A 19,930-nucleotide genomic window follows, 5' to 3' on the forward strand; every position below is an offset into this window, starting at 1 on the left:
CAATCGCATCAATGCTTGCCACAGGCAATTGGTGCAGAATATGATGGAGATGTTTCCAGCATGTGACAGTGGCGGCAGGGAGGGCAGTTCCTCCAGTAGGCAACCAAGTTCTCACCGGTCCACACAAACGAGGGGCACACTGTCTAAGGTCTGGGACACCTTGATGGCACCCCCTCGCCAAAGTGCCGCCACGGAGGGTCCTAGTGTCACCAGGCGTGAGAAGTATAGGCGCATGTTGCGGGAATACCTTTCCGACCACAGCCCTGTCCTCTCCGACCCCTCTGCGCCCTACACGTATTGGGTGTCGAAGTTGGACCTGTGGCTTGAACTTGCCCTATATGCCTTGGAGGTGCTGTCCTGTCCTGCCGCCAGCGTCCTATCTGAGAGGGTGTTCAGTGCAGCCGGTGGCATCATCACTGACAAGCGCACCCGTCTGTCAGCTGAGAGTGCCGACCGGCTCACTTTGATAAAAATGAACCACCACTGGATAGAGCCTTCATTTTTGTGCCCACCTGTGTAAAGCACCCCAACATGAAACTCCATGTCTGTACTCAACCTCTCCAATTCCTCCGCATCCTCATACTCATCCACCATAAGCGTTGCACAATTCTGCTAATACTAGGCTCCCTCCAACATGATTTCCCCCAACTCTGCTGGTTAGAGGCTCCCTCCACCCTGATTTCCACCAACTCTGCTGGTTAGAGGCTCCCTCCACCCTGCTTTCCCACAACTCTGCTGGTTAGAGGCTCCTTCCACCATGAATTTGCCCAAACTGGGCTGTTTAGAGGCTCCCTCCACCATGAATTGGTCCAAACTGGGCTGGTTAGAGGCTCCCTCCACCATTAATTGGTCCAAACTGGGCTGGTTAGAGGCTCCCTCCACCATGAATTTGCCCAAACTGGGCTGTTTAGAGGCTCCCTCCACCATGAATTTGCCCAAACTGGGCTGTTTAGAGGCTCCCTCCACCATGAATTGGTCCAAACTGGGTTTTTTAGAGGCTCCCTCCACCATGAATTGGTCCAAACTGGGGTGGTTAGAGGCTCCCTCCACCATTAATTGGTCCAAACTGGGCTGGTTAGAGGCTCCCTCCACCATGAATTGGTCCAAACTGGGCTGGTTAGAGGCTCCCTCCACCATGAATTGGTCCAAACTGGGGTGGTTAGAGGCTCCCTCCACCATTAATTGGTCCAAACTGGGCTGGTTAGAGGCTCCCTCCACCATTAATTGGTCCAAACTGGGCTGGTTAGAGGCTCCCTCCACCATGAATTTGCCCAAACTGGGCTGTTTAGAGGCTCCCTCCACCATTAATTGGTCCAAACTGGGCTGGTTAGAGGCTCCCTCCACAATTAATTGGTCCAAACTGGGCTAATTAGAGGCTCCCTCCACCATGAATTGGTCCAAACTGGGTTTTTTAGAGGCTCCCTCCACCATGAATTTGCCCAAACTGGGCTGTTTAGAGGCTCCCTCCACCATGAATTGGTCCAAACTGGGCTGGTTAGAGGCTCCCTCCACCATGAATTTCCCAAAACTTGGCTGTTTAGAGGCTCCCTCCACCATTAATTGGTCCAAACTGGGCTGGTTAGAGGCTCCCTCCACCATGAATTGGTCCAAACTGGGGTTTTTAGAGGCTCCCTCCACCATGAATTGGTCCAAACTTGGCTGTTTAGAGGCTCCCTCCACCATGAATTGGTCCAAACTGGGGTGGTTAGAGGCTCCCTCCACCATTAATTGGTCCAAACTGGGCTGGTTAGAGGCTCCCTCCACCATTAATTGGTCCAAACTGGGCTGGTTAGAGGCTCCCTCCACCATGAATTTGCCCAAACTGGGCTGTTTAGAGGCTCCCTCCACCATGAATTTGCCCAAACTGGGCTGGTTAGAGGCTCCCTCCACCATGAATTGGTCCAAACGGGTTTTTAGAGGCTCCCTTCACCATGAATTGGTCCAAACTTGGCTGTTTAGAGGCTCCCTCCACCATGAATTGGTACAAACTGGGGTGGTTAGAGGCTCCCTCCACCATTAATTGGTCCAAACTGGGCTAATTAGAGGCTCCCTCCACCATGAATTGGTCCAAACTGGGTTTTTTAGAGGCTCCCTCCACCATGAATTTGCCCAAACTGGGCTGTTTAGAGGCTCCCTCCACCATGAATTGGTCCAAACTGGGCTGGTTAGAGGCTCCCTCCACCATGAATTGGTCCAAACTGGGTTTTTTAGAGGCTCCCTCCACCATGAATTGGTCCAAACTGGGCTGGTTAGAGGCTCCCTCCACCATGAATTTCCCAAAACTTGGCTGTTTAGAGGCTCCCTCCACCATTAATTGGTCCAAACTGGGCTGGTTAGAGGCTCCCTCCACCATGAATTGGTCCAAACTGGGGTTTTTAGAGGCTCCCTCCACCATGAATTGGTCCAAACTTGGCTGTTTAGAGGCTCCCTCCACCATGAATTGGTCCAAACTGGGGTGGTTAGAGGCTCCCTCCACCATTAATTGGTCCAAACTGGGCTGGTTAGAGGCTCCCTCCACCATTAATTGGTCCAAACTGGGCTGGTTAGAGGCTCCCTCCACCATGAATTTGCCCAAACTGGGCTGTTTAGAGGCTCCCTCCACCATGAATTTGCCCAAACTGGGCTGGTTAGAGGCTCCCTCCACCATGAATTGGTCCAAACGGGTTTTTAGAGGCTCCCTTCACCATGAATTGGTCCAAACTTGGCTGTTTAGAGGCTCCCTCCACCATGAATTGGTCCAAACTGGGGTGGTTAGAGGCTCCCTCCACCATTAATTGGTCCAAACTGGGCTGGTTAGAGGCTCCCTCCACCATTAATTGGTCCAAACTGGGCTGGTTAGAGGCTCCCTCCACCATGAATTGGTCCAAACTGGGGTTTTTAGAGGCTCCCTCCACCATGAATTGGTCCAAACTTGGCTGTTTAGAGGCTCCCTCCACCATTAATTGGTCCAAACTGGGCTGGTTAGAGGCTCCCTCCACCATGAATTGGTCCAAACTGGGTTTTTTAGAGGCTCCCTCCACCATGAATTTGCCCAAACTGGGCTGTTTAGAGGCTCCCTCCACCATGAATTGGTCCAAACTGGGTTTTTTAGAGGCTCCCTCCACCATGAATTGGTCCAAACTGGGCTGGTTAGAGGCTCCCTCCACCATGAATTGGTCCAAACTGGGGTGGTTAGAGGCTCCCTCCACCATTAATTGGTCCAAACTGGGCTGGTTAGAGGCTCCCTCCACCATTAATTGGTCCAAACTGGGCTGGTTAGAGGCTCCCTCCACCATGAATTTGCCCAAACTGGGCTGTTTAGAGGCTCCCTCCACCATTAATTGGTCCAAACTGGGCTGGTTAGAGGCTCCCTCCACAATTAATTGGTCCAAACTGGGCTAATTAGAGGCTCCCTCCACCATGAATTGGTCCAAACTGGGTTTTTTAGAGGCTCCCTCCACCATGAATTTGCCCAAACTGGGCTGTTTAGAGGCTCCCTCCACCATGAATTGGTCCAAACTGGGCTGGTTAGAGGCTCCCTCCACCATGAATTTCCCAAAACTTGGCTGTTTAGAGGCTCCCTCCACCATTAATTGGTCCAAACTGGGCTGGTTAGAGGCTCCCTCCACCATGAATTGGTCCAAACTGGGCTGGTTAGAGGCTCCCTCCACCATTAATTGGTCCAAACTGGGCTGGTTAGAGGCTCCCTCCACCATGAATTTGCCCAAACTGGGCTGGTTAGAGGCTCCCTCCACCATGAATTGGTCCAAACTGGGTTTTTTAGAGGCTCCCTCCACCATGAATTTGCCCAAACTGGGCTGGTTAGAGGCTCCCTCCACCATGAATTGGTCCAAACTGGGCTGGTTAGAGGCTCCCTCCACCATGAATTTGCCCAAACTGGGCTGTTTAGAGGCTCCCTCCACCATTAATTGGTCCAAACTGGGCTGGTTAGAGGCTCCCTCCACCATGAATTTGCCCAAACTGGGCTGTTTAGAGGCTCCCTCCACCATGAATTGGTCCAAACTGGGTTTTTTAGAGGCTCCCTCCACCATGAATTGGTCCAAACTGGGCTGGTTAGAGGCTCCCTCCACCATGAATTTCCCAAAACTTGGCTGTTTAGAGGCTCCCTCCACCATGAATTGGTCCAAACTGGGCTGGTTAGAGGCTCCCTCCACCATGAATTTCCCAAAACTTGGCTGTTTAGAGGCTCCCTCCACCATGAATTGGTCCAAACTGGGCTGGTTAGAGGCTCCCTCCACCATTAATTGGTCCAAACTGGGCTGGTTAGAGGCTCCCTCCACCATGAATTGGTCCAAACTGGGTTTTTTAGAGGCTCCCTCCACCATGAATTTGCCCAAACTGGGCTGTTTAGAGGCTCCCTCCACCATGAATTGGTTCAAACTGGGCTGGTTAGAGGCTCCCTCCACCATTAATTGGTCCAAACTGGGCTGGTTAGAGGCTCCCTCCACCATTAATTGGTCCAAACTGGGCTGGTTAGAGGCTCCCTCCACCATGAATTTGCCCAAACTGGGCTGGTTAGAGGCTCCCTCCACCATGAATTGGTCCAAACTGGGTTTTTTAGAGGCTCCCTCCACCATGAATTTGCCCAAACTGGGCTGGTTAGAGGCTCCCTCCACCATGAATTGGTCCAAACTGGGGTTTTTAGAGGCTCCCTCCACCATGAATTTGCCCAAACTGGGGTGTTTAGAGGCTCCCTCCACCATGAATTTGCCCAAACTCTGCTGGTTAGAGGCTCAATCCACCCTGATTTTCAAAACAAATGTTGGTGCCAACCTCAACTTACTACAAGGGCCAAATTCACTGCTGGTGACAAGCTCTCCTCACTGCAAGTGCCAAATACACATGTTTCAAGGTGTTTTCCTACTGTCAGAGAGGTGGTATTGAGTGTGTAAAGTGTGTAGTTGTTAGGCTGTGATGTTGGGGTAATAGAGGGTCTTTGGTGTGTTAGATGCCCCCAGACATGCTTCCCCTGCTGTCCCAGTGTCATTCCAGAGGTGTTGGCATCATTTCCTGGGGTGTCATAGTGGACTTGGTGACCCTCCAGACACGGATTTGGGTTTCCCCCTTAACGAGTATCTGTTCCCCATAGACTATAATGGGGTTCGAAACCCGTTCGAACACACGAACATTGAGCGGCTGTTCGAATCGAATTTCGAACCTCGAACATTTTAGTGTTCGCTCATCTCTAATGGTGTCCTCTTATATTGTAGAGGCCTTTGGGACCTCTCAGCTTCCAAAGCCCAGTAGAAATTACTACCTCTAGACCGCAATAGCTATGCCCATTATTATGAAAATAAAAGGGTTGCCGTACTCAGTAGAACAGTGCTTATGGAAACTGTAGTCCAAAGAAGCACAGTGCTCTTCACTCACCAATTGGAGAGACTCCTAGTTCACAAACTCTAAAACTATCTTATTTCAAATCTCACATAGAAAATTATATATTCCATATATTTTTTAACTTACGCCAGGAGTTAGAAACAGAGACAATTGTTTGTGTAAAAGAGCTTGGTTTTCTGGGTTCCCAGCACAGAATTTCTGCAGAAACTGGTGTGTGTACTTCAAAATCTCCTTCATTTTCATATCTCCCTATGAAAACAATACAAACAAATTAGTTAAGCAATTTCCATCTGTTAAAGTGAACACATGAAGTCATGTCGCATTTGCAGAGCCTCTAATGTATCAATACAATGGAAACCCCCAAAAAGTGACCTTGTTTTAGAAAGTACACCCCTCACAGAATGTATCAAGTGGTTTAGTCAGCATTTTGACAGATTTTATTAACATTAGGACAGGAAAATAAAAAAAAATATTATTTTTTTCAAATAAGCTGTCAATATAGCCGCAAATTTTTAACTTTAACAAGAAGTTAAAAGGAGAAAATACACTCCACAGTTCGTTATACAAATTCCCCTGAACACGACAATATATGTGGTTGTAAAATGTATACCCATACATTTTACGACATCATGTATTGTCTTGTTAAAGCATTATCTTGTATTGAAAATTGCAATGTTTCCAGACCCACAGTATGGTATTTTAGTGCCTGATAATGCCGTACTCACTAAGTTTCAGGTGAGACACACACTTCAAAAACTGTTAAGTGGTTAAGTATCTTGGGCACAACAGCTTTTGGAGCGTTCACAAGCTGGGCACAACATAACACAATTAGGATTGTTGGCTCCTAAGGTGCCATACTATTATGTCATGATGATTGTATAGGTTTCGCTCAGCACTGTAATAGTACGGTGCTGTAATGCCGCGGGAACAGGAGCATTACACAAAAATAAACAGTTAAAAAAATTCCACCATTATATACCAAATATATAATGTAAACAAAAATAAATAAACAAACATGTTAGGTATCCCCACATGCATGCAAGTTCACACTATCCAAAAATACTGTTAATTATCTCGTACGGTCAACGTCATACACAAATATATACTGCAATGCGCAAAATTAATGTATTTTGGTCACTTTGCTTACCAAAAAAAAAAAATAACAATAATAAGTGATCAGAAAGTCATACATACCAAACATTGGTACTAGAGATGAGCGAACACTAAAATGTTCGAGGTTCGAAATTCGATTCGAACAGCCGCTCACTGTTCGAGTGTTCGAATGGGTTTCGAACCCCATTATAGTCTATGGGGAACATAAACTCGTTAAGGGGGAAACCCAAATTCGTGTCTGGAGGGTCACCAAGTCCACTATGACACCCCAGGAAATGATACCAACACCCTGGAATGACACTGGGACAGCAGGGGAAGCATGTCTGGGGGCATAAAAGTCACTTTATTTCATGGAAATCCCTGTCAGTTTGCGATTTTCGCAAGCTAACTTTTCCCCATAGAAATGCATTGGCCAGTGCTGATTGGCCAGAGTACGGAACTCGACCAATCAGCGCTGGCTCTGCTGGAGGAGGCGGAGTCTAAGATCGCTCCACACCAGTCTCCATTCAGGTCCGACCTTAGACTCCGCCTCCTCCGGCAGAGCCAGCGCTGATTGGCCGAAGGCTGGCCAATGCATTCCTATGCGAATGCAGAGTCTTAGCAGTGCTGAGTCAGTTTTGCTCAACTACACATCTGATGCACACTCGGCACTGCTACATCAGATGTAGCAATCTGATGTAGCAGAGTCGAGGGTGCACTAGAACCCCTGTGCAAACTCAGTTCACGCTAATAGAATGCATTGGCCAGCGCTACATCAGAGCCGAGGGTGCGCTTGAACCCTTGTGCACCCTCGGCTCTGCTACATCAGAGCCGAGGGTGCGCTTGAACCCTTGTGCAGCCTCGGCTCTGCTACATCAGAGCCGAGGGTGCACTTGAACCCTTGTGCACCCTCGGCTCTGCTACATCAGAGCCGAGGGTGCGCTTGAACCCTTGTGCACACTCTGCTTCATCAAGCTAATAGAATGCATTGGCCAGCGCTGATTGAAGCAGAGCTGAATCTGTGTGCTTAGCTCAACTACTCCACCGGTGTAGTTGAGCTAAACACACACATTCAGCACTGCTTCATCACGCCAATAGAATGCATTGGCCAGCACTGATTGGCCAGAGTACGGAATTCGGCCAATCAGCGCTGGCCAATGCATCCCTATGGGAAAAAGTTTATCTCACAAAAATCACAATTACACACCCGATAGAGCCCCAAAAAGTTATTTTTAATAACATTCCCCCCTAAATAAAGGTTATCCCTAGCTATCCCTGCCTGTACAGCTATCCCTGTCTCATAGTCACAAAGTTCACATTCTCATATGACCCGGATTTGAAATCCACTATTCGTCTAAAATGGAGGTCACCTGATTTCGGCAGCCAATGACTTTTTCCAATTTTTTTCAATGCCCCCGGTGTCGTAGTTCCTGTCCCACCTCCCCTGCGCTGTTATTGGTGCAAAAAAGGCGCCAGGGAAGGTGGGAGGGGAATCGAATTTTGGCGCACTTTACCACGCGGTGTTCGATTCGATTCGAACATGGCGAACACCCTGATATCCGATCGAACATGTGTTCGATAGAACACTGTTCGCTCATCTCTAATTGGTACTAATAAAAAGTACAAACTGATCTGCAAATAACGAGACCAGTCATAGGTTCATCAACAATACAGTAAAGTTATATGTGTCAGAATTCGGTGACCCCAGGAAAATCTTTAATTTTCAAAAAGTTTATTTTTAAAAGTGGTAAAATGTAAAAAAAACAAAACAATGTAAATATGGTATCTCTGTAATCATAATGACCTGCTGGACAGAGCTGCCATGTCATTTTTAATGCGGAGTGAATGCTGTAAAAACAAAATGCAAAAAATTATGATAGAATTTTGTGTTATTTCACACGGAACCCCAAAAACTGTAAATAAAAGCTACTCAAAACATTATATGTACTCCAAAATTAGCCAGAATCCCATCCACTTTGCAGGGACTGTAAAACACTGTGTTTTTTGCAGAATCTAGATTTTAAGCCAAACATAGATTTATACTATATATAGTTTATACTTGTCCTTTTTTTTAAAATTCAATCCCAGTTGTGGCTAAATAATATATGGAGAAAAACCATAAACTGCGAACACAATGAAAACTGCAACCAAAATAATAGTATTCTTAGTAATGTGACCGTAATAAAATCATGCAAGAAAGGTGTGACCAGTGCCTACAATGGTCTTTATGGGATAGGGTCCCACCCCAGAATAGTATAATAAATAAAGGATCCCAACAGATTGATTTTAAGATAATAAATAGTGCTTTTTATTGTGCTACAAGCGAATATGTAGAGTTGCGTGCAACGTTTCGGCTGTTATAGCCTTTCTTAAGCTCACTGTTGTGCACCTGGTGTGCCAAATTGGGTTGTAAGGGTTAGAGCTTTAGGTGTAGATAGTAACCTATACAGGTGTAGTATGGATCCAGATGGATAAAAGTTTGTCAATGGAAGCTCCCGTGACCTTGTTTCAAGTTGTACAAGGTCCACGGTATTCGTGGTTGTATGTGTGCCCGTATCTTGTTTCAGGGCTTATGGCTCCAGGAGCTCCAGTGCCACTCTGGCAGTTGACAGGACAGTCCTGCGGAGCTTGTTTCCTTCAGTAACCCGGTCTTGGGAGGGACCTCCGGTGGCGTGGCCCGGAGTGGGGAACCGTGGGCGACAGTAGTGGTGTTCAGTGGTGTCCTCTGATAGATCATCACTATCACAAATCAGTTTGTGTCTGAAAACTCCTTTAAAATAATAATACCCTTTTCTTCCCCTAGTAATAAAAAACCCCTTTTTGCCCATACGTAATACAGATGAGCACCTTTGTATGGCCTTATGAGTTATTATACTGCCCCCTTATTTATCAATCCCCCTTACTAATATAAGCTCCTTCTTATAAATAACCCCCCCCCATCAGTAATGGTTTCCCCTTATAAGTAATAATTACTTATTATAAATATCCCCCCCCCCCCATAAATAATAGTTTAACCAGCCTCATTAATTATAGTCCCCCATGGGCCTTATTATTAATAGTTCCACCATATAAATAGCCCCCTTATATATAAGCCTTCTTAATATTAGTCCTTGGTTTTATATATAAATAACACAAATTACAGTACTGAACAACCCTCCGCTGTCTCTTCCTAGGTGAGGGGAAGTTCTTGACAGTTCAATAATGTGTATTCCTGGAGGTACAACAGCAGCAGAAATGTCCAACACCCCCTTGGGGAGAGAAACAACCAGAGAGACTTGACCAACAAATGGACACTGCGCTACTCCAGATGTGATGAAAACGACATGCACTTTATTGGAAATTCTTTACACGACGCATTTAAAACAGCGTTTCGGGGATTTCCCCTTTTTCAAGTGTATATATAGTACACACACGTATCCTGAGGCATCTAACAGGTGGTGGCAATAACTAAATCACACTTGCAGCCAGTTGAAATAGATTAAAGTTGTTTGACCTTAACTGAATTATTTCACCATGTGAACTTGGCATGCACCTTGGAACGTCTGTTGTCCAACAAAAACCATACTTACGCCAAGTTTCGATCCCAGTGGTCTCTTTGGATCTCGTATGTAGAGTCTAATAAGGGTGTTTTTTCTCCTCGGCCCCAGGTTGCCCCCATGGGGACCCCTTGATCACTATCCATCTACTGTGTTGTTATCCCAGGTGGCTTTATTTTATTTTATTCTTTTGGATGTAATTTGTGTCTCCTCAGTATTGTATTCAGGTATGTGGTTATGTTGTTTATGTTACTGTTTGATTTTCTTGTTCTTTTCTGTCCCTATTCCGTCTCCCCTATTCTTTCTTTTTCCTTTTCCCTTTCTGTTCCTCCCTGGTTGTGTTCCCCTTCTCATTCTTTTCCTGTCTTCTCGTAGAATTGGTGTCTTTGTAGCGTTTGTATGTCTGGCCCTTTGGTCTTTGCTCGTTTGGTCATGTTTGTGTCATCCATATATTTGGGTTGCAGCCCGACGTTCCAACTTGTAATCCCTGTCCTACTGATTGGACCTATGCCGATTCTTCTTCTGTTTGTAACAGTTTCTTTTTTTATTATATTGTAAAAGGTCTTCTTCTTTTCAATAAAAATCATATTTAAAATAAAATGAAATAGATTAAAGTTGACTCAACCTCTGTCCTGTGTCCTGAGAAAGCCAAAAACGTTCTGGAAGAATGTTCTCTGGTCAGATGAGACAAAAGTAGGAAACTTTCCTACTTCCAACGGTATGTCTGAGCGAGTTGGAGTCTCATTTTAAACCTTCCCGGATACCTCAAATATCTCTGTACCAAATTTGTACCAGTCACTTGATCGCGCATAGAGAACAGACAGACAAGAATTCATATATATATATATATATATATATATATATATATATATATATATATATATATATATTTATATATACATACGGAGCTATTTGTAAGGAGATTATTATATTATATTATATAAGGAGGGATTTGAGTAATTGTAGTAGGGGAACCATTATAAATATGGGCCCCCTCTTTTTTTTTTTTTTTTTTTAGCAATAGCACCCTTTTATCGGTCATAAAATAAAACCTATTACTCACCTATCCACGCTCACCCGTTGAGCTCTGAGGCCGGGGTCTCTCCCTGCTAATGGCTCCAGAGCAGGCATAGATGTTCATAGTATCAGCGTGCTATGCACACTAATACACTTTCTAAGGCTGCCCCGATCAGTCACCAGACCAAACGTCTGCTGCTGCAGATCTCAGAGCCCCTTAGGACACAGGGACCCTGGGAAATTGCCCAGTTTGCCCCCCCATCCCCCATGACAGCCTTGATGAGATGGTGAAACCAAGCTAAGAATGACTAAGTGGAGCAACTATGGCTATAAGTCTCCACACACCTGAGAAGGTGGTCTCTCCCTAAGGAGTGACGTTATCCCCACAATCTGGTCTCACAGCCTCTCACTTAAACCAAATCAATTCTCTCTAGGCTGCGCTGATGACGTCCAAAGAGACAGAAACGGTGCCGTCCGTAGCTGAGAAACTGATTTGGTTATAACCTCGCATCATGCAGCAAAGGCTTCTGGGAAGTCGGGCATGTTGTTCAGGGTTGCTTGCTATAGAGGGCAGCAAACAGAGGCACTGTCTCCCTGTTTACATCTTGGGAGACAGATTTGCATATTCTTTCTAAGTAATTGAAGGCAGTTTTAAAACTCCTCAAGATACTTTAATATTTCCAACCATAACCTTACTCATATTATGTTTTAGCTTAGATACTGCATTGTAAATTCTGTTTGTAGAAAGCAGGCAAGCATTTTATTGCAGGAATATAAAAGAGTAGCAGTAGCAGCAGTTTTTCCTAAGAAATTCCCTCTGTATGTTTCTATCTTTTTTGTTTTAATGCAGATACTCAAGCTCTACATATTCTGCATAAGCATTATTTTGAAGCATACAATAACCTTATCCATTACAGAGAATAAATATCCAAGCCAAGAATCGTGTTGTGCACATTTACATTATTAGTGTACACACGCTGTAGTCAAGAGTGTGTTATTCAGACTCTATTTCTTCCTCCTTCAAAGCCATAGCAATAAATCTTTTCAGCAGATGAGAAATCAATTTATCGCCTGGGCCCTGTCAAACATTTTTTTCAGGGGCAATTTTCATGTGAATTGCGGATAATTTGGAAGAAAAATGTCCCATTTATAATTTGTGCCTCATTTAGAAGAGCAGTGCCCGAGGAAGCAGAGCTACGAGCGTAACTCTAAACTATAGCTATAATTTACATTATACAGGTGCTTCTAGAATGTTCCATGTGCTCAAAGCAAATACAATACACTATGACAGCCACATTATTTGCAATTCTTAATGTGCATTTTATAGGCTTGCATAATACTGTATAAAAATGTATAATATGATTTGTATGCAAAGAATTACACATGTATATTCATTTCAGCAGCACATTATAATATCCAGCTTTCAAATGTAGAAAAAAAAAAGCATGCAATGAAAGCCAAATAAAAGGTCCAAATCTGTCTATTACACGGCCAATGCTGGTTACATGGAAAAGACAAAGCTCCCTCACATACACTATGTAAGATAGGCCTATCAGTTTCCCTAACCTGGAAACCTTAAAGCATTTTCTTGCCTGAATAATGAAAAATGCCCACTACTGACATTTCCTACAAATTGCTCGATAACAGGGCTATGATCACTTTACCGTAGGGAGTATCGCTCCTCTGTTAGATGGAGATTAGTCATTCACAAGAAATCAATGGTCATTTTGTAGGCGCAATGCCTCATTTATAATATGATGGTAATCCATACAACCAGAGCTAAAAGGTATTTATTAAAGAAAGTAATTTTTCCTTATGACAACAAATTAGTTTCTATGGACAATTAAGTAGTGTGTTGCCAATACATAAAGTTCTTTCTTCATTTTCAGGGAAGAGTGCCGTAGTGGCGTTTTTACTTCAAAGTTGGTGGGTAATATAAAACTATATATTTTTAAGCATAATTCTTAAAGAGAGGACAATTTCCCTGATATATTGCTGAGCCATGAGATCAAGCTGCCAGGATAATTTATTTTTCTTAAGCATTATCGACTCAAAGTTCTTTGCAGACAATCATCATAGTTACCTCTTGCTATTACACAAATAGGACCTGATATGTGAAGGGAAGAAGATAAGTTGTAAGAAAATGGACATCAGTAGACTAAAAACAGATTGGTTATCACTGCTGGTAGGGCAATTCTGCTTCCCAAGCATAACTTAAAGAGAATGAGTGACCACAAAATTACCTATTTTCTAAACCAAGTTTTAATGCTAAAGCATAACTATACTTTGGACAACTTTCAATTTTCTGGCAGAATTTGTGTTGTTAATACATTTGTAATATACTTTATAAAAAAAAAAAAATCAGTAAAATCCTGAATTTCTTCATCCTTTCCCTTGCTTCTCTTCCTGCCTATCACTGTGTACGGAGTATGGGCTTGGTTACATGAAGAGAAAGTGGGGCTAGGGGACGATCACTTCATACAGTTATGTTAAGGGCATTATAAAACATGGAAATTTTTGGTCTCATATCCAACAGGAGATGCTATGTACATTAATTTTAGAGATATCACTGTTTGGAAACTCCATCAGGGTTAAGATATTTATTTTAAAAAAAAAGTTAAAAAGGTTAAAAATAAAGTATAAAAGATAACAAAAAGTTTTAAAAAAACGGAATGATTATTAGAAATCATTTTGCCCCCTTCCTGCTCCCCTATCTAGTGAAATTTTTTCAGTCTGCTATGAATACTGGTACATATCCAAAGGAAAACCAGATGTTGTTACCATCCCTAAGCTGGGAAAGCCAACAGACTCTCCAAAGAATTTTCATCCCATTTCCTTCCTTAACACTGACTTAAAAATGTATGTCAAACTCTTGCCCCTTTAGTGCCACCTTAGTCTCTACTGATCGAGTAGGCTTTGTTGCTGTTAATGCTCCTGATAATATCAGTCAAGCATTTAACCTTCTGTATTATGTTGAACAAATGAAAACCCCATCTGTGATGTAAACGCTTGACGTTGAGAGTGCATTTGACCAAATAAATTGGTCATTCTCAGCCTTGGAGGCTATGGTCTGATGGGACTCTTTCTTGCATCCATATCCATATCCATCTTTGCTAATGATGCCCTGTCTACAGGATTTGACTAATTACTAATGGCACTCCCTAGGTTTGTCTGTTATCACCTCTGTTATTTATACTTTCAATTGAACCCCTGCCCTAGGCCATCAGGAAAAGTTCAGCTATTAATGGAATTACAGTTGGAGGCTGCACTCATGCTATTTCATTATAAGTTGATGACATCATCTTATCCCTGCAATCCCTTCACTCCTCCTTGCCCTTATAGATGCATTTATCTTGCTATCTTATTATAAATTAAACATCACCAAAACTCAGATTCTCCCACTAGATATCTCCCAACCTCCTTACTAAAACAGCTATACCCCTTTGATTGGCACCTGGACAGTATCCAATATTTGGGAATCCAAACTCACTCCCTAACCCTCCTATCTACATCAGGCAAATTATCCCCTCCCCTCCACTTATTTCCCCCCAAATTCAGGCTGGTAGACTACACAAGGTATAGACATCTCTTGGATCAGTAGAATTGCTGCATTAAAAAAATGTTACTTCTCCCCTGTCTATTGTATTTATTTAGAACCCTACCTATCCCCCCTTCCTTCTTTACAGCTGTCAAATGTCAAAAGCATGCTCTCTTGATTTATACATGCTCGGAAGAGTGGCTGACATCAGTGGCTACCATGTGGCTACTTGGGTTTTCTGGTTGTCAGGGGTATAGTCCAGATATATGGAGCTGCATTAGACCAATATTGAAAACTCCTATTTCTCTGCTAAAAGCTTTAAAGATTCCTTGTGGTCTGATCCTTCTGCCTATACCTGGCTCCCCTTAAACCAGATATTCCATTCCATTGGCCAGGGGTTATCCAGCTTCCAAAAATGATCTGCAAATACATCCACTGCAGTGCTAAATACTCACTGTTCCCTTGACTCTTTGTATCACTTGCAGTGAAGTTGTGAAAAAAAAAACTAAATTTTCCATGATGCATCTACCTGGTCTTCCCTCCAATGAAATCACAGGAAATAGATCACTTCTACATCTGATACTGATATTTCCTATACAAGCTCCTCCATGTGTGAGCAGCAAACTCAGAGAGTGAGAGCAGGCAGGTGAATCATGGGAAATGTAGTTTTTTCACAGATTCACTGCATGTAAATAACAGTGATACAAGGAGTATCAAGTAAAATAAAGCCAAGAAAAGGCTGCACAAGGTAACAGTCACTACATAGCACTGCAGTGGATATATCTGCAGATCAATTTTGGAAGTTGGATAACCCCTTTAAGAGTGCAGTAGGTGACAGTTTTGGTTTGTATAAGTATATATGAAGAGATAACTGTCAATCAGTGAGAATGCACAGTGGAAATCTGCATAGACAATACTGATGTATTTCAATTATCATCACTATCGGATTAACGTCCCATAGCCTGATCATCTAGGGGCACAGTGTAATGCTTCATTTACCTCTTTGGTGGCACTGCAGACAGACTGAACACAACTGACTTCAGCTAAGTTACAGCTTATAGCTGATTGCTGGGGTTTTAACAGTGACCATCACAGCCACTGAATGTAAGGAATTTCTGGGACATTGGGTACATTATTTTTTGTAGTCATACATAACAAGATACACACTTTGCATAGTGAAATATATTAACCTACCTTTTCATACGGAATTTGCAAAAGATCAAGCATAACTTTATGAGCATCCATATTTTTAAGTAGCCTCTGTTGCTTTTTTCGAACTTGTTCACCAACACCGCACATTTTATTCAGTCTCTCTAATATCTAAATAAATGGAAAAATATTATTCACATTTCAATACTCTGAGTAACCAAAGCTAACAAATGATTGCCATCTAATTCACCTGTTTGACTTATACTGATAAAGATATGGAGGACAACTCAAGATAAAATACTCTAGTTACCACATAAGCAGACGGCCACCTCTCTTCAAGTCTGATTCAGACTTCCATTACCATCTATGTACATTCACTTACCTCTGGCCACCTAAGTACTGTACCCGACTGAAGGCAAGGGATGTTATTGTCACTTCTTCAAGAATCAATTTGCAATCTTATCTCAATACAATGCAGACTAAGCCAGAGATAACACTTCAGGTATGCCGTTTAGTGCTATCCAAGTCATAGATGCGAGTTTTGTATTTCTTGAGATCACAAACACTCTCTTGTCTCTGCCATTCTCCTTATACACACCTTTTTCTTACTAAACTTAGTCTTCACTTATAATCACACACAGGCATAATTGCAGGCACAAAGGAACACAACATAGCAGCAGTCATGTACAAGACCAAACTCACAGACAAAAGTGGTCTTAGAAACACGCTGAGTCTACAGGATACAATACCTGAACAGTGTTCTTGCAAGTGGGAAGTCACAGTAAGGACACATTGTCTCACCCATTCTGGATTGTGTCCCTGGACTTCTACTGTGGTTTTCGGATCAAAGAACCTAAACTGTTGCTGCTGAATTCAGAATTTGATAAGACCCAAAAGGACTGAAATATTTTTTCTGTAGTGTACAAATTATATCAAGCTATAAGTAGCCGTTACTCTTTAAAAAGGGCTATGTCACCAGCCAGAGGGATACACCAACATAAAGGAGCGGTCAATGGAATTGTTTTAGAGTTTTCACCCAGACAAGCAATCATTTACTGAAATGTCAAAGCCATAACTTTTAGAATTATGGTAAATGATTGATCGATCACATTCACATTTAAATGACATGTTCATACTGTATATGGTCCATAGGATGTTAGAAGCCAGCATGGTGTATTAGTATTTTGTTGTTTCCATGTATTCACAAGCCCCTGTTTGTATATCAGATTATAAGTTCACATTCGGAACTTAGTTACAGGTTATTCAAGCTAAGGGTTCATTCACACGGTTTTTCCACGTGGTTTTTGCCAATTCTGTGCTCAAATTTGCGACGTGGATTTTCGGCATCCCATTGACTGTGTTGGTTTTTGCAGGCAGAACCCGCCTGAAGGAAGCTTTTTTTTCGCTAGGGGGAATTCAGCGTCAAAATCAGCGCCAAAAAACTCTGTGTGAATGCACCCTAAAAAAAATTGTATTTTTTTTTTTAGTAACTATCACAGAATCTTTAAAACTAAAACAGAAGCAAATCTTATCACAATCACATTTAACACATTAATATGAATCATTATAATACTAATCAAAGAAGGCTAATATGACTTTTTATAACAATATAATGCATTACTGTTTTATATCTTTGCAAGTTAAATGAGCACTTTACCTCCTTTACAATCTGATAGTTTTCACTGCTCTTCTCCACAACAGGTTTTCCAGACCCCTCCTGATTCTCTGCATGCTATCAATGGAAGAAAAAAGATGATGGTTTTCATTTCTGATAACAAATAAGAGAATTATGCTACGTTTAGAATGTAGTTATAGCATCTTTTTAAACCCTTTCTCAACATCCACTGTACTATTACAATGGATGCCGGGTCTTTAAAGATGATGGCTGCACTGCAGCAGCATGGCTTCTCCTTCATATCTCCATCTTGCAGTATTCCCAAATAGTAGTTTATGCCCACATTTAGGACACATTGCCGGGCACAGAAGGGAAGGGACGCCATTTGGTTTTTGGAGCACAGTTTGATTTTGGATGTCATGTCACTTTTGCAGAGCCCTTGAATTGCCAGTAAAGAGGAATCTGCAAACATGTGAACCCATTTTGGAAACTTCACCCCTCAAGGGATTTATCAAGCAGCATAGCGAGCATTTTTAACCATTGAGTGTTGCATTCATTTAGTTTCCAGAAATGAATGTGCAGCTAATAGTGAAAAGTGAACACGGCAATTTTTCCAGAAATACTCTATTTCAGTGCCCAATATGTTAACACACACTCCAAAAACAACAGCTTTTGGACCATTCGTGTCTGATACAAACTGGGCAAAACATATTGAAGACTGAAATGACGAATTCATGGAAAAAAAAAAAAAAATTTTCACTTTCACCATCAGCAGAACATTCATGTATGGAAAAAGAATTAATGAAACATTTGGAGGTTAAAAATGTTCGTTGTACCCCTGTATAAATTCCTTCAGGGGTATGGTTTCCAAAAAGGGATCAGGGGATTCCACTTTACGAGCATTTGAAGGCTCTGCAAAAGTAGCATGACATCCAAAAACCAAACTGTTTAAACCTGTGCTCCAAAAATCAAATAGCGCTACTTCCCTTCTGTGCCCAGCTGTTTGCCCAAACAGACATTAATACCCAACTCAAATTAAGTATATTATCCTGGGTACAACAGCATCATACATGTTTACATAAACTGCAGTTTGAGCACACAGCAGGGCGCAGATGTGAAGGAGTGCTATGTGGCTTTTGAAGTGCAGATTTAGATGTTTGGTTTTTGGATGCCATTGTCACCCCTAAAATAATTTATCAAAGGTTGTAGTGAGCATTACTTTTTCCAGACGTGAATACAGAGGGGATGGTGAAAAGTGAATATGTAACTAAGCTGTACAGTGCACATTGGGTACACTAAATTCCCCACTATTTCTCCAGTAGTTTCTATGTTTGGGGAGTCACTTCTGGTGTCTTTTCCCTTGCAAATGGGGGGCATACCTTGATATAAAGTTGCACAACTTATACATTACCTTTCTGTTGTGTCTAGTTTAGTCCTAAAGATTTGGTGATATTGGCTAAGGCCCCAGGTTGTGGAAAAAAAAATTCTTTTGCAGATTTTGTTGCATTTCTTGAGCCAAGTCAAGAATGGCTACAAAAAGAATGGGAAATAGATAGGCAGTACTTATACGTCTACCTTTTGCTCAATCCATTCCTAGCTTTGGCTCAAAAAACCTCAACAAAATCTGCAAGAAGAAGTGCTGTGTTTCTGAAACATGGAGCCTTTGAGGTTTTTGCTGTTGTATTTTACAAACTAATTTTTTTTTGTTATTTTTCTGGTGATGTAGCCATATTGTTTTTATTGCAGGATGACATGTATTTTGTAATGAAACCATTGTGGGGAGTCTAAAAATTATTGATTAACTCTTTTGAGGGGATTGAAAAAAAATATTCCGGCATTGATTTTTAACATTTTACATTTTTTTGCCCTTCTCTATACAACATAAATAGGTTATCACAGTGGTGTGAGACCATTAGGAGCTCCCTGCACTCGGGGAAGGGCTCTGCTATGCTTGGTTGTTTCAATTGTTCCTCTAACAATCCCCTCAGGAGCATCCGTGTTTTGGATGTGAAACGTGTTGGCAGGGAAGGAGATATTGACAGGCCAATTTTTAGAGTCAGCATTGGGACCACTCTTGCAAGGGCGGGACTTAATATGCTTGGGTGACAGTGTTATATGGGGTTAATTTCCTGCACCCATCCTTGGTTCCCTTTGCATTTGGATGGAGTGTCGGCCTTAAGGGTGGGGTATGGTACCCTTTGTCTGGAACGGGTGAGAGTGTTCAAATTGTTTTCCAATTTTGATACCATTCAATCATTGAGGTTGATTATGTTTTGGATGATTATTAAATGTTAAGTTTTATTTGCCATATAATTGTGGACCTATGATTGCTTGTACAAAGAGTGACAAAGTAGTAGATGTCTCTCAAGCAATGATGGAAAAGCAGGGTTGAAGATAAAGGCAATTATCTAGAGCAGAAAGTGAAGCTCCAGCAGGCAAAGAAAGGCTCATAAAGCCATTTTCATCAAATTTTCATAGGAGTAAAATGTTGATTTTCATGAAAACGGAGCTGCAATGCAGAGCAATAAAGGCATCTTTGGAAAGTCTAGAAGCCGCCCTAAAAAGTACTGTCACTACTCTGATACTGATTTTCTTGCTGACAGACTCCCGTTAACGCAAGTAAAAACACAGATGTATAATAACACC

The 19,930-nt window shown here is 42.4% G+C and overlaps 1 protein-coding gene across 2 annotated transcripts in view; it reads right to left on the reverse strand.

Moving 5' to 3' along the window:
- ITPR3 (inositol 1,4,5-trisphosphate receptor type 3) overlaps nt 1-19,930 on the reverse strand; it is a 356,707-nt gene that overhangs the window by 232,540 nt on the left and 104,237 nt on the right. For both annotated transcript variants that reach the window (XM_075264237.1, XM_075264236.1), the window contains exons 27-29: nt 17,327-17,401; nt 15,715-15,840; nt 5,464-5,586 (exon numbers count right to left, since the gene is read on the reverse strand). In XM_075264237.1, coding sequence (XP_075120338.1) covers nt 5,464-5,586; nt 15,715-15,840; nt 17,327-17,401 — 324 coding nt within the window. The remainder of the gene's footprint in view (nt 1-5,463; nt 5,587-15,714; nt 15,841-17,326; nt 17,402-19,930) is intronic.

The sequence above is a fragment of the Leptodactylus fuscus genome, chromosome 2 (assembly GCF_031893055.1).
Source record: "Leptodactylus fuscus isolate aLepFus1 chromosome 2, aLepFus1.hap2, whole genome shotgun sequence".
Classification (NCBI taxonomy): domain Eukaryota; kingdom Metazoa; phylum Chordata; class Amphibia; order Anura; family Leptodactylidae; genus Leptodactylus; species Leptodactylus fuscus.